At 47.3% G+C, this 13880-nt stretch overlaps 1 protein-coding gene, 1 long non-coding RNA gene and 1 pseudogene across 2 annotated transcripts; 1 reads left to right on the top strand and 2 right to left on the bottom strand.

Annotated features, from left to right (window-relative positions):
- Positions 1–3420: 3420 nt before the first annotated feature.
- On the bottom strand, positions 3421–6576 carry LOC129137612 (uncharacterized). Its single transcript, XR_008540310.1, has 3 exons — positions 5975–6576; positions 5565–5790; positions 3421–3722 (listed from the first exon to the last, which is right to left on the bottom strand). It is a non-coding gene; the product is annotated as an uncharacterized LOC129137612 (long non-coding RNA).
- On the top strand, positions 6523–7845 carry LOC455056 (CMT1A duplicated region transcript 15 protein-like protein). Its single transcript, XM_511823.8, has 2 exons — positions 6523–6945; positions 7086–7845. Exons 1-2 carry the CDS (start codon positions 6681–6683, stop codon positions 7664–7666), a joined length of 846 nt encoding a protein of 281 aa, XP_511823.6. The 5' UTR covers positions 6523–6680; the 3' UTR covers positions 7667–7845.
- Positions 7846–10353: 2508 nt separating this feature from the next.
- On the bottom strand, positions 10354–13406 carry LOC129137719 (zinc finger SWIM domain-containing protein 5-like; annotated as a pseudogene).
- Positions 13407–13880: the final 474 nt, after the last annotated feature.

The following is a 13880-nucleotide window of genomic DNA, read 5'->3' as shown; positions in this document are numbered from 1 at the left end:
GAGGAAACGGAGGCTAAGAAAGGAGAATAAACTTGTCCAGAATCAGTGGTGAGGCTGGTATTTGAACCCCATCCTGTTGGACTCAACACTTCCTCTGAAGAGACAGCATAAGGGAGCTGCCTACTTCTGGCTTCGGGAACTGGCAGAGAGGAGCAGAGCTGGGCCAGACGCGTCACTTCCCAAGCTCTGTTGCACCCAAGGGTTCCCAGGGTCCTCTTCCTCCATTTGGCTCTTTTCTTCTCTGGACTCTCCCACCTTCGAGGATTGGACTCCTTGCAGGGAGAGCAAAGCAGAGAACAGAGGAGGCCCATCTGAGGAGAGTGTGCTGGAGCAGATGGGGCACACAGAGTGCCCCCAAACCTTAGCCTCACCTGAAGAGTGGCTCCCTGCAAGCTCAGCCCCTGTGTGCCCAGAAGTGACATAGGCATTCAGGAAAGGGACTGAGGGAGGAAAGAAGGAGCCATTCCTCTTCCCAGGGGCGCCTGCCCTGGGTTCCTGAGGGAGGCTCCATGTTTACATCTCCAAAGGCCGGTCCCAAACACGCCAGAGTGCAATGCCCTCCCTCAGACCCAGGGCCATCCTCAGAGCAGCCGGGAGGCAGCCTGTCCACCCTTACCGCAGGCAGGTCACCCAGGCAGCCTCCTCTTAGAGCTCCTGAATTCTGGAGCATCAAATAGAAATGTGAAAAACAGGCTGGGCATGGTGGCTCACACCTGTAATCCCAGCACTTTGGGAGGCTGAGGCGGGCAGATCATTTGAGATCAGGAGTTTGAGACCAACCTGGCCAACACAGTGAGACCCTGTCTCTACTAAAAATACAAGTAAATAAGCCAAGCATGGTGGTCCACACCTGCAGTCCCAGTTACCTGGGAGGCTGAGGCAGGAGAATCATTTGCATCCAGGAGATAGAAGTTGCAGTGAGCTGAGATCGCGCCGCTGCACTCCAGCCTGGGCGACAGAGTGAGACTCCGTGTAAAAAAAAAAAATGAGAGAGAAAATTAATGTGACAAAATGTTAACAATGGGTGAATGTAGGTAAGAGTATGTGGCAGGGTGTTTTTTATTCTTGCAAATTTTGTGTAGGTTTGACGTTACCTCAGAATAGCAAATATAAGAATGATTCCTGCAGACACACGAGTGATTTCAGCTGTTCACAGGGCTCAGGCAGGAAGCAGATCTCTTGCCCTCCCTCTGATCCGGGTCACTTAGTCCAGTCCCTGAAAGCAGTGGATGGACAACCATGCCACCCTCTTTCTTCAAATACACCTTATTTTGTATCCTGCCCTTTTTGTGTAGCATTAGATCATGAGCATTTTCCTCTGCTATAAATGTCCCCTCAAATATGTTGTTTCCTGTGACTCCCTAGTGTTCTACCCATGATTTCCTCAGCTGCTCCACCTTGGTGGAATTCAGTGATTCTTCTGCCTTTTCACCACTGTAAGTAATGCTTTGATGAACAGCTTTGTAGGTTCATCTGTGCTGCACCTCTGACCAGTCTCTTCTGGAAGAGTCTAAGGAAGGAGACAGAGGCATGGACCACTGGTTTTTGAAGGCATTCGGTGGGTCCTGCCACGCCGCCTTCCAGCATTCCAGAAAGGTGGTCCCAGTGAACAACTCACCAGGGCGGGGCCCCACTCCACGGCACCCCAGCAAGGCCAGCATTCGAGACCAGCCTGACCAACATGGTGAAAACCCGTGTCTACTAAAAATGCAAAAATTAGCCGGGCATGGTGGCGGGTGCCTACAATCTCAGCTGCTCAGGAGACTGAGGCAGGAGAATTGCCGGAACCTGGGAGGTGGAGGCTGCAGTGAGCCGAGATCACTCCATTGCACTCCAGCCCAGGTGACAACAGTGAGACTGCATCTCAAAAAAAAAAAAAAAAATTAGAATAATCTTGTACATGTTATTAACTTTAATTTTGCATGTAACTTTTTAAAAATGATTAAACTTTTCTCAGCATATTCTCATCATTAAATATTATTTAAGACATTATTTTAAGGTTAGATAGTATTTTATCATATAAATAATTCATATTTACTAGTCCCCTGTTGTTGAACATATATGTATTATTGAACCTTTATGTTCTTTCCAGTCTTTCAATATTCAAATACTTTTTTCATCTCTTGCTTATTACTTACTTAGGAGAAATTTCTAGATGTTGAATTACTGAGTCAGAGTATAAACATTTTAAAGACTTCTAACATATTCAGCCAGATTGCCCTTCAGAAATATTATACCAATTTGTTGCAGCAGTCATGAGAACACGCACTTCCCTGAGCTCTTGCCAACACTTGATATTATATTGTTATTGCCTTCCAATCTGTTAATCATTTCTTTTTCCTTCTTTTTACCCTTTTTGCTTGGAAATATCTTCCCTAGCCCAAGATCAAATAAACGATAACTTTTCTCATTTAAAAAAATAATTATTTAATCAGTCTAGAATTTGGTTTTTGATATAAGAATCGTGATGATTGTATGATATTCTGCCCACCAACCAGAGCAGTGCTGGAGAGGTGCAGAGATGGCCTCCTGTTTCCTGTTTCCTCCAAGTTCTGGGTCTGTGATTTAGGGATCTGCTGCTGAGAGAGGTTCAAAACATCTTCCCACCTTATTTCATGGACTGTCATTGTTTCAAGAAGCAAATTATACCATCAGCTCCAGGAAGATTTTCTCCACTGCTTCATCTGTTTTAAGATCAGTCCATTGCAACTTGATTCGGCATTCTGCCATCTGATGGGCTTCGTGGTGGGTCATGTGAGGAGTTTCTATTTTTGTCTGTGTTCTAAATTTGCAGGTATTTTATTTAAAGTATAAAAGTAATTTTAATAGAAGTTACTAGCCAGGCTTTGCATTAGGTTTTAATATCTTGTAGAATAAGAATAAGATTACTTTCTCTTTTTTTGCTTTAAGATTCCTCATTACACTTTTTTTTTTTTTTTTTTTTTTTTTTTTTGAGACGGAGTCTCGCTCTGTCACCCAGGCTGGAGTGCAGTGGCACCATCTCAGCCCACTGCAAGCTCCGCCTCCCGGGTTCACGCCATTCTCCTGCCTCAGCCTCCCGAGTAGCTGGGACTACAGGCACCTGCCACCATGCCCCTCCTCCCAAAGTGCTGGGATTACAGGCGTGAGCCACTGCGCCCGGCCTAGATTCCTCATTACTCTTTTGCATTATGTTTAATCTCCCATGTGGCCCTTTTTGAAGTTCTTCCCTAGTCACTCATCTGTCTCTTTTATTATATTTATATATTTATTATATTTATTTATTTATTATTTTGATTGGCATTTGCATTATATGTATTAACGAGAAGTAATTTTGCATCTTAAAAATGTCTTATTTTTTCCTCATCATAAAATTACATGTTCATTACAGAAGATTTAGAAAATACAGAAAAGTATAAAAAAGAAAAGTATTACCTTTAATCTTACCACTTGGAGGAAAAAATGCAAACATTTTGCTGTCTGTCCTTTCAGACTTTTTCTTAGTTTATACATGTTTGAGCATGCATAAAACTTGCATTGATATGATTATGATATTTCATCTTCCTATCCAGAAGAATAGAGTATGTCTTTCCACATTCCATGACAAAGAACCAGTTGGATTCATTTATTTATTCCACTGTTAATCTGTTTTGATTAATTCTTGTATCCTACTTCTTGGACATTTCTTTGATTTCTCACTAGTTTCTTGAGTAAAATTGTTTGTTCGTTTCACTTTCTTCTTTCTTGATTGATAATGAAAGCATTTAAAGATATGAATTTGACTTTTCTTGTAGCTTTGGCTAAATAGAGACAATAAAATCTAGAAACTTCTGAAATAAATTAAACCTAATTTAGAGAAAAATGGAAAGTGTACATTTTCCATAGAGTACAAGGCACAACATAAATGTTTAAAATTAAGCTGTTATTAATATTATAAAATCAAGTTACTATTCATATATCGATATCTTATTGCATGCTAGCTAGAATTATCAAATACTAACAGCAGGACAAAAAAGTCCTCACTAGTAATTTAGGCGAGAGTTTGAGGTAAAGATGTGGGCATGATATCACATAGGGTTGCTTTCATATCTATCAAGACCTTAGGTCTGTGATTTTGTGCTTTCTCATATGCACAGAAACTGATTTGTAATTGCAGTGAACTTGTAACATACTAACCCTCCTGCCTTTTTACATTACCATAGAAAAAGCAAAACCCAAACCTCCTAATCAAACTGATAGCTTATTTTATCTCTACCTCAGAATATCAACTATAATGATATATATAATTTTGGGTCTGCCGCAGGGGCAGAGTCCTCATGGAGAACCTCTGCTAGAGCAGGGTAGAAGTGAAATGTGGGGTTGGAGCCCCCATACAGGGTCTCCGCTGGGGCACTGCCTAGCAGAGCTGTGAGAAGAGGGCCACCATCCTCCAGACTCCCGAATGGCAGATCCATCAACAGCTGTACCATGTGCCTGGAAAAGCTGCAGTCACTCAATGCCAGCCTGTAAAAACAGCCAAAGGGGCTATGCCCAGCAGTGCCGCAGGGACAGAGCTGCCCAAGGCCTTGGGAGCACACATCAGAATGCCCTGGATGTGAGATATGGAGTCAAAGGAGATAATGTTGGAGCTTTAAGATTTAATGACTCCCCTACCAGATTCTGGACTTGCATGAGGCCCATTGGCCCCTTTGTTTTGGCCAATTTCTCCCATTTGGAATGGGAACATTTACCCAATGCCTGTACCCGCATTGCATCTTGGAAGTCACTAACTTGCTTTTGATTTTACAGGCTCGTAAGTGGAAGGGACTTGCCTTGTCTCAGATGAGACTTTGAACTTGGACTTTTGGGTTAATGCTGGAATGAGTTAAGACTTTGGGGGACTGTTGGAAAGGCATAATTGGTTTTGAAATGTGAAAAGGGCATGAGATTTGGGAGGGACCAGTGTCAGAATGATATGGTTTGGCTCTGTGTCCCCACCCAAATCTCATCTTGAATTTTAATCCCCTGTGTCAAGGGAGGGACCTGGTGGGAGGTGATTGGATCATGGGGGTGGTTTGCCCCATGCTCTTCTTATGATAGTAAGTGAGTTTTCATGAGGTCTGATGGATTTATAAGTGGCAGTTTCCCCTGCTCTCCCCTCTCTCCTGCTGCCTTGTGAAGAAATTGCCTGCTTCCCCTTTGCCTTCCATCATGATTGTAAGTTTCCTGAGGCCTTCGCAGCCATGCAGAACTGTGAGCCAATTAAACCTCTTTTGCTTATATATCACCCAGTCTCAGGTATTCTTTAGAGCAGTGTGAAAATGAACTAGTATACGTGAATTCAAATGATAATACTTAAGAGACTCATGTCCAAAAGATAACAGGAGCAGTTTTAGAACAAAACTATAATGAAGGATCTAAAGTGCTGTACTGGGTTCTCTTGACTTACCCAGTGTGCAATGTTATGACCTTGGGCAGCCCCTTTACACTGTGCAATGTGGAATTCAAATGCGATGGTGGATGGAACCTTGTCCTGAACCTAATTCCATGGGAAGCATTTAACATTTCATCATGACATATGCTTGTTGTAGGCATTTGGTACATACCTTTTATTACCTCATGGAAGTATTCTGCTAAGAGGGATCTGGTTTGTTTGTGGTTTTTGGTTTGTTTGCTTGCTTGTTTTTTAGAGAGACAGGGTCTCATTCTGTCACCTAAGCTGGAATTCAGTGTTGTGATCCTCACCCACTGCAGCCTTCAACTCCTGAGTTCAAGCGATCCTCCCACCTCAGCCTCCTGAGTAGCTGGGACTGCAGGCACATGCCACCATGCCTGTTAAATTTTTTAATTTTTTTTTTCAGAATGGGGATCTCACTCCATTGCCCAAGCTGGTCTCCAACTGTTAGCCTCTAGTGATCCTCCCACCTTGGGCTCCCAAAGAGCTGGGATTACAGGTGTGAGCCACTGTACCCAGGCAAAAGATAACTTTGGAACACCACCTGAGAATGTTACTTACAATGAATCCTGTCCTCATTCTCATTTACTTATTTGGATGGAGTTTCCTGAAATTTGTCTCACTATCATCTAGGATCCTTTTTCTTTCTCCAACTGGGAGATTGTGTCTGGTTTGGAAACTGCAAGCCCTGTTCAGGAAAAGGGAAAAGACCCAAGGCACACACCCAGTCCCCAGGTGATCATCAGGCCCAGGTGAAAACTCAGGCCTTAGGTGCACATCTGGCCTCAGGTGGACACCCAGGCCCCAGGTGATCACCAGTCCCCAGGTGGACACAAGGCCTTAGGTGAACAACAAGACCCAGTAGGCCATCAGGCCTCAGCTGGATACAGTCCCCAGGTGAACACAAGGCCCCAAGAGGGACATAGGCCAAGGCAGACATCAGGCCCTAGGTGGACATCAGGCCTGAGGACGACATCTGGCCCCTGGTGAACATCAGGCACAGGTGTCCAAGCAGACCCTGGGTGGACATAACTGTGTACGGGTAAGGAGTTGACCTGGGGGGAGGGTGAGTAGTCAGCAGCCCAGTGGAGTCCTGAGTAGGCTTATGGAAGGAAGGGGCCTAGGGGACAGAACCGTAAAGAAGCGACCTCTCTTCCTCGATGATGACACACACGAACAGAACTTAGAACTCTGGTAACCAGGCACCCATATCCTAGAGTCAGCGCCGTAACCAGCTCACTTTGTGGGAGACGCTCAAGAGAGCAAGATGTTCTCGTGTTGCTTCCCCACTTCGAGAGGTTGCTGCTTCAGGAATGGAGGGAGTGAGAGCCTTTTCCGACGATGCCGAAGAAGGCTCATCCCTCACCCCAGACGCCTGTGGCCCTTTGTAAGAAGGCGCACCCAGGTACCACAGGACAGCCCGAGGCAGGCCCTAGCAGGCCAGGCCACACCAGAGATCCCATCGGGGCTGCCTCTGCACATTGTCCTTGTCCAGGAGGAGATTCGGGAGCCCATGGAGGCACAGACACATGGTGAGGTGGCTGCAGCCTGGAAGACTTTGCGGGAGCGGTGCTTTTGGGCTGGAATTCCTTTGAACTCAGTGAGGTTGTCTCTGTGTTTGGAAATTCCAGTGGAAAGTGACTGATGCTGGTGAACCTTTCTCCTTTTTCAGCTCCTGGTCCGTACGCAGAAATAGGACCACTTGCGGCACCAGCTGTCAAGCCAAAGCCAGCATGGGAAGAGCCCCCTCCAGAGAGAGCGCTGGAGGTGGAGGGAGCTCCAGCCAAGGACCAACCCAGCCAGGAGCTGCCTAAAATCATGGCACCTACTGTAGCCACTGGCCTTAATGCTGGAGCTGAAAACGTGGCTGGAGAGAGAAGTGGGAGGGAGGGGGTGACAAGCACAGCCCCAGCCAGCAGATCCCATGCTGCCCCTAGTCCTGGGCATGGTGGCAAACATGGAGGCGGAGACCAGGGTATTCAGACTGGACTCCTGTACCTCGCTGGAGAGAGGCTTCTCTCATTCACTAGAACCACAGCCCTGCTGCTGCAGTGCCTGTTTATTGTGCTAATGCTGGTGGGGTATATCTCTGTGCAGGTGGTGCTCAAGAGCATTAAAAGAAGGCTGGGAAGAAGAGTTCCAGCAGCTCCTCCTGCTCTCAGACGCAATCTTCTCCTCCAGGCATGGATGTGTGTCTGCAACTGGGCATCCAGGCTGTTTGCCCTTAATGTGCTGCCCCGAACGGGCTCTTAGGTGGGCAGGGGTTGAGGGGACCAGGACGTGGCTCCAAAGGGTACAGCAAGGAAAGCTTTTAAAGACAGCCGTTGTGCTCCAGGCTCTCCATGCCACCACCTGCCCTAGCATTTATTAATAGTGTTAGAATTACAAGTTTATGAAATGAAATATAAATAAAGTTTGATTTCTGAAACTTCTCACCTTTTTGAACTCCCTAATATTAGATGGTGTTTTTGAAGCTATCCTGAAAATCTCGGATAGTTGTGTCTTTTGTTGTGGTTGTTTGTGTGGCTGAATTACCATCGAGTCATCTGTTATTGGAAACCTTTCAGGTATGGCTTTTAGAAGACCTTGACCCACTCTTGCCTGTTTTGACTCTCTGGTTTATTGTGGAAAGAAGGATGATGTAGGCTCATGTCTCCGGCAGATCATTCACCTTTTGCCATCAAGGATTTGGCATCAGAGTTTCCAAGAATTATGTGTGCAAATTGACATGCTGGTACTTTAGCTAATCTGGGTGTCAAAACAGAATGCCATAGACTAGGTAGCATAGAAAATTGATTTCTCACAGTTCTGGAGATGGTAAAATCCAAGGTCAAATGGTCAGCAGATTCCGTGTCTGCGGAGGGCTGGCTTCCTGGTTCATAGACAGCCATCTTTTTACTGTGTCTTTACATGACAGAAGGGGTGAGGGAGCTCTCTGCAGTCCCTTTGATAGGGACACCAATTCCATTCATGAGATCCCTGCCTTCATGAACTTAATCACCTTCCAAGGCCCCACCCCCAAATACCATCACATAGAATCCAACGCATGAATTTGAGGAGGACAATAACATTTGCTTTATAGAATCAGGTCACCCCGAGCCATATGCACTCACAGGAAATCTATAATCTTCTATTAAGTATTTGCTGGTCCCCTCTGGGGATTGTCTAAACAAAATTGTCTAAACAAAAATTTAGACAATTTTTGTTTTCTTTAAGAAAAATGATCTTTCATGTGATCCATGGTTTATTCATAGAAAGCACTGTGAGTTCACACACTTGCTAAAAAGAAGGACAATTGCGATATAAAAATGAGAGTGACCTCCCTCTCTCTCTCTCTTTTTAACCAACCAACTGGGCTGAGACATTGTAGGGACCCTTGGCTGGGCAGTAGGACTTGAGTAGCTACATACGGCAAATACAACTTCTTGCTCAGTTTGGAGTAGAAAAGGTGACAGTTTGTCAACAAAAGAAAAAGTAAAGCAGATGGAGAAGTTCTTAGTTCGCATTCTAGCTATACTACCTCTTCCTTATCAAACCCCACCCCCAACTCAGGATCTAACATGTAAAAGAGTAAACACAAAGGCACTGGTAACCAACTGACTCTTCTGAATGCCCTGGCTATCTCCTACAACAATTCCAGGCTGAGCATAGGGGTCAGGAAGGTAGCAGGAACATGATGATACACTGTGGAGGTCAGCCAGGGCTAAGACAGGGCTGCTCATTAGGGCTAGAAATTAAGAAGGGAGAGGCTAAGTGCAGACCAGCCCTAGCCTCCAAGTCAGCATGCAATGAGACTGTGACAAAAGCAGGCAGAGGAAGCTTGACGTAGAAAGGCAGGGGAAGAAAGCAAGTACGGGGCGAGAAGGGAAATGTGCAGTGAAAGCAGCCAATCTGATGGCAGAGGGAGACCGGTGCTTAGAAGCTTGTTTGGTGAGAGGGAATGAATAGAGGAGGCACAGAAATGGGGAACAAACATTTAACTAGTGAGAGAGATTTAAGACGAATGGGAAGAGAAATCTCGCAAAAAGGACACATTCATGCAGATCCTCAAAGATGGACACGCAGTCATCCCTACATGTAGAAATATGCTCAGTTACACATATAAAAACACAGATGCATGGAGAGCAAGCATACACACAGACACATATCTGTACACATGCACTCATGTGTTCCCAGATACACACACACTAAACATGCAAAACATGACAGCATTTACACATAGATATGCACCCTCACATGTGTGCAAATGTTACATCCTCACACAGAGACCCACATTCCAGTGTGCACATATCCACACAGGTACACAGCCATAGAACTGACATACATACACATCAACATATAATGTGCACATACAGACAGGCACGCACAGATATATCTATGCACATAGACACATGTACTCAGTCATGCAGATACACACACTCTCTAACACAAAGGTGACCAGTGTAGATGAATATTGTGAGCTCAGTGGCTTCCCAGACCTTCATCTTTTCCCTACTCTTGTTTCAAAGGTGCTCAGCAGACTCCTGGCGAGGCTGTGTGAGGCAGGGGCAGGACCTTCAGAGTCCTTACAGCTTTGTGAGGCAAAAGTCTGAGTCCAGTCCTGGCCTCTGCCACTCACCCACCACTGGGCTATTAATGCCCTGTCTGTAGGCGAGAGATTCTGCATAGACTAGTCTTGGGATTTTTTTCTAACTGGCCATTTTTCTCCTTGGCACACCCACTATCCCACTGGTAACGGCATACACTCTGCAAGGGAAACCTGAGAAATGGTTGTGAGTCTCCTCGGACAATAAGCATACCCTCCCACCCACAGCTACCTCAAGTGCCCATCAAATCAGAACCAGAATTATAAATACTTACGACTTTACAGTAATTGGCAACAGATATACTATAGTACTTACAGTACCATAAATGCATCTGTTTCTCTGGTGAAGCAATCTCTGAGATGGAACAGTGTTCTGTGTTTGCCAAGGGAGACAGGGCCAATGCCCAGGACACTCAGGACATAGGGGCAGAAGGTGGCATATCGTGGGGGTTTCTGGTCGATCTGCAAGGCCCAGCTTCTCCATGAACAGTGGGCTGTAGTGAGAAGCTTGCCAAGGTATGCATATCGACTGGAGTTGGACTCTCCCCATCCTTAGCCCTGTGGTCCTTTGGCCTCAGCCACAGGTGCTCAGAGTCCTCCCAGGGTGGACAAATGTTTCAGTGTTTTTGGCCTGACCTGATACTACCTGGGGACCCAGGCTGCCGGGCCGGTGAGCTATCTGCTTTCTCAGCCAAAGGGCTCTCGAACCAGCAGCATCAGCTTTTTCTTGCCTTTGTAGATCGTTTGTGGTTGTTGATGAACAGGGCAAATTGCAGGTAGCCATCCTAAGGCAGCAGGAGGGTCTCCCGAGCCTTGCTTAGAAACTCAATGAACTGTCCATACTGGCAATGGCTAATGTGTGTTAGGTGTAGTGTGTGGTGTTGATGTAAGCATTGCATCAGCAACTGGTGCCATGGAGCTCTGTCAGTGGAGATGAGCTTTCCAGAGCTGTGGTGGCCCGGGGTGCCGGCCAGGCCAGGTGCAGTCACCGTGCAGCCTCGCACACAGGATGTCTGAAAGCACCATGGCAATGTGCGCACTCTTCACCACCAGGGGGATGAGAACTGCCAGCTCATTCTTGCCCAGAGAGTGGCTGAGGGCACAAACCCAGAGCACATCACTGATGGCTGGGTGGGTATCCTGGTTATGAGCCACGTTAAGATGGCTCATGGCCAATGAGACCAGCTCGAAGGCGTGGAGTGTGTAGCCCCAGAGCTCCACGTAGCAGGCAATGGTGAACAGCTGTGAATGGGTCATGCCACCGGCAGCAGCTTCGGTGGCAATCTGGCAGGCTGCCTCAAAGGCAATGTGGTCTTTCTCACAGAGTGTAAGGGCTGACAGGGCACAGCTCTGTGGATGCTTCGTAGCACACTGCAGGGCCAATGTGCAAGCACAGCTAGCCAGTGTGGATAGTCAAGACTGAGGCGCAGGATAGTGGTGTGGGATACGGCTGTGGCAGCTACAATACTAGCAGCCTCAGTAGGGGTGAAGAGTGTGTGCCAGCTCTGCAAGATGCTCCCTGAGGCCCACACACCTGTCGGGGAGAGCCTGAGCTCAGCTGTGGCCATCTCAGTCCTGATTCAGTTCGGCCCACATTACCGTGTGGGGTTTGAACTTGGCCTGCAGAGATGAGTTCTCCCTCCTCCTCAGCAACCTTGACATGATCTGAGGCAAACCAGGGCAAGAGAAGCATCCCAGATGGCCAAACCTTGTTTGGGGTCTCTTCCTATCCCTTCCTTACCCAGGTCAGAGGGTTGAAGGTTTCTGCAGGTGCTCTCAGCCCCTCACAAGGATGGAGCAGTAGATCCTGGGGTTTGCTTAACCCGAGGCCAGGGTTGCAGATCTGCCAGGGGTTCTAGCTGAAGTGGGGCCTGTCAGGGTAGAGTCTTGTGCTGGGGCTTTGGGCTTTAGAAAGGGTCCTGAGCCTCCAAGGTGTCTGGAGTTTCTCACAAGCATGGACAGGGACGGGGACCAAACCACCAGGCCCACTACCTCCCAAGGGCACACTTGAGTATTGGCAGCTGAAAATTCATTCTCTTAGACATGTCTCTGATGAGAGGGTCAAAGTGCTGCTGACATCAGCATGTGGTTGGTTTAAGCAGTGAGGACAGAACTTGGGCTGGCTGAACAGACGCTATCTTCTCCCACCAGCAGCTGCATCCTTTCTTAGGCCATCAGGAATAGGAATATGAGAGCTCCAAGGATTTGTTCTCCTGTCCCAAGAGTAGGGTATAGAAACTCCTTTCCCGTGGGAGTAGAGGGAGGTGGGCACTACCCACTTCTGTAGCACAGGTCACCAACCATCGTACCATCTCTCCGCGTCTCCAGTTAAGGGATGATAAGGTCATCGCATCACCTGTAACCCAGGTTCCAGGGCCACGTTGAGCAGGGTGCTGTCAGTACTACTGTTAGTGGGAGTAGCAATCTTGAACGCATTTTGGGCCAGTTTGAAGATGAGCGGGGAAGAACGAATGTGCTTCTGCATTGCTTCCGGAATTGTTCAGAGCCTCAGAGTGTCTCCTTTGGCAGCAGTCAGCATGGTGGAGGCCAGTTCCCACCTCTGTGATTCCAAGTGTCCAAGCGAGAACCAGGGAGGATAATGGCTGGGCACCAGAGACACCATACAGTGAGTGAGGGATGTGTGGCCTGCACAACCTGAATTTTCTGAAACAGGTAACCTTATACACGTAAGCCTAATTTATAGGCAGGGTCTGGATCACAAGACAGCAGAGCTGAGAACAAATACTTGGCAGAGGTATGCATGGAAACGCTCTCTCGGTGGATGACTTCTCCCAGATCCCTGAAAGGGTCCCCTTCCAGCAGCAAGATGCACTATTTTTGGAGTGTTTGCACTGGGTCATCATCCAATTGCAGCTCTTGGAGTTGGCTGAGGAGCTGCTCCTCATTACGGCACACCTTGTCCTGTGCATAGGAGCCTTCAGGCATTACCCTCTGTGACCCAGGCCCATCGATGCAGCCTCCAGGGCCAATGACAAGTAGGACTCACTGCTGTTTGGGGAGCTTACAGCCACAGGTACATGTTGGTACACAGGGGGTCTGCTTTCATTCGTATCTAGATACCTGTCATCATTCAGGAGGCAGGCCTCAGTCAAAGTGAGAAACAGGCAGCCGATGGGATCCAGGGGGTGGCCCACCCAGCCTTCCAGGTTTGTGATGGTTGTGGTTCCTCTCTGCAGCACTTCTTTCTTCTGATGCTTGTAGATTTTCAGTTGCCACCGCTGCTGAACCTCAGAGTATTAATAATGGCCACTGTGAGTCTGAGGGCCTCTTTTGGATAACCATGGGAATGTGGGGCATCAACCCGAGCACAGGCTGTTGCACATGCTCAAACCACAGTGGCTGGCCTTGGGAATTAAAGAGTAGTCTTGGCCAGGCGTGGTGGCTCATGACTGTAATCCCAGCATTTTGGGAGGCCGAGGTGGGCGGATCATGAGGTCAGGAGATCAAGACCAACCTGGCCAACGTGGAGAAACCCCGTCTCTGCTAAAAATACAAACAATTTAGCTGGGCGTGGTGGCGGGCCCCTGTAGTCCCAGCTACTCGGGAGGCTGAGGCAAGAGAATGGTGTGAACCCAGGAAGCGGAGCTTGCAGTGAGCCAAGATCGTGCCATTGCACTCTAGCCTGGGCGACAGAGCGAGACTCCGTTTCAAAAAAAAAAAAAAAAAAAATAGCTGGGCATGGCGGCACGTGCCTGTAATCCTAGCTATTCGGGAGGCTGAGGCAAGAGAATTGCTTGAACTCGGGAGGTGGAGGTTGCAGTGAGCCCAGATCGCACCACTGCACTCCAGCCCGGCAACAGAGCTACTAGACTGTCTCAAAAAAAAAAAATATTGCACAGATCCCTGAAAATACAATTATAT

The sequence above is a fragment of the Pan troglodytes genome, chromosome 19 (assembly GCF_028858775.2).
Source record: "Pan troglodytes isolate AG18354 chromosome 19, NHGRI_mPanTro3-v2.0_pri, whole genome shotgun sequence".
Taxonomy (NCBI): domain Eukaryota; kingdom Metazoa; phylum Chordata; class Mammalia; order Primates; family Hominidae; genus Pan; species Pan troglodytes.
Note: the sequence above shows the minus strand (reverse complement) of the source record. Positions and strands in the feature narration are given on the sequence as shown.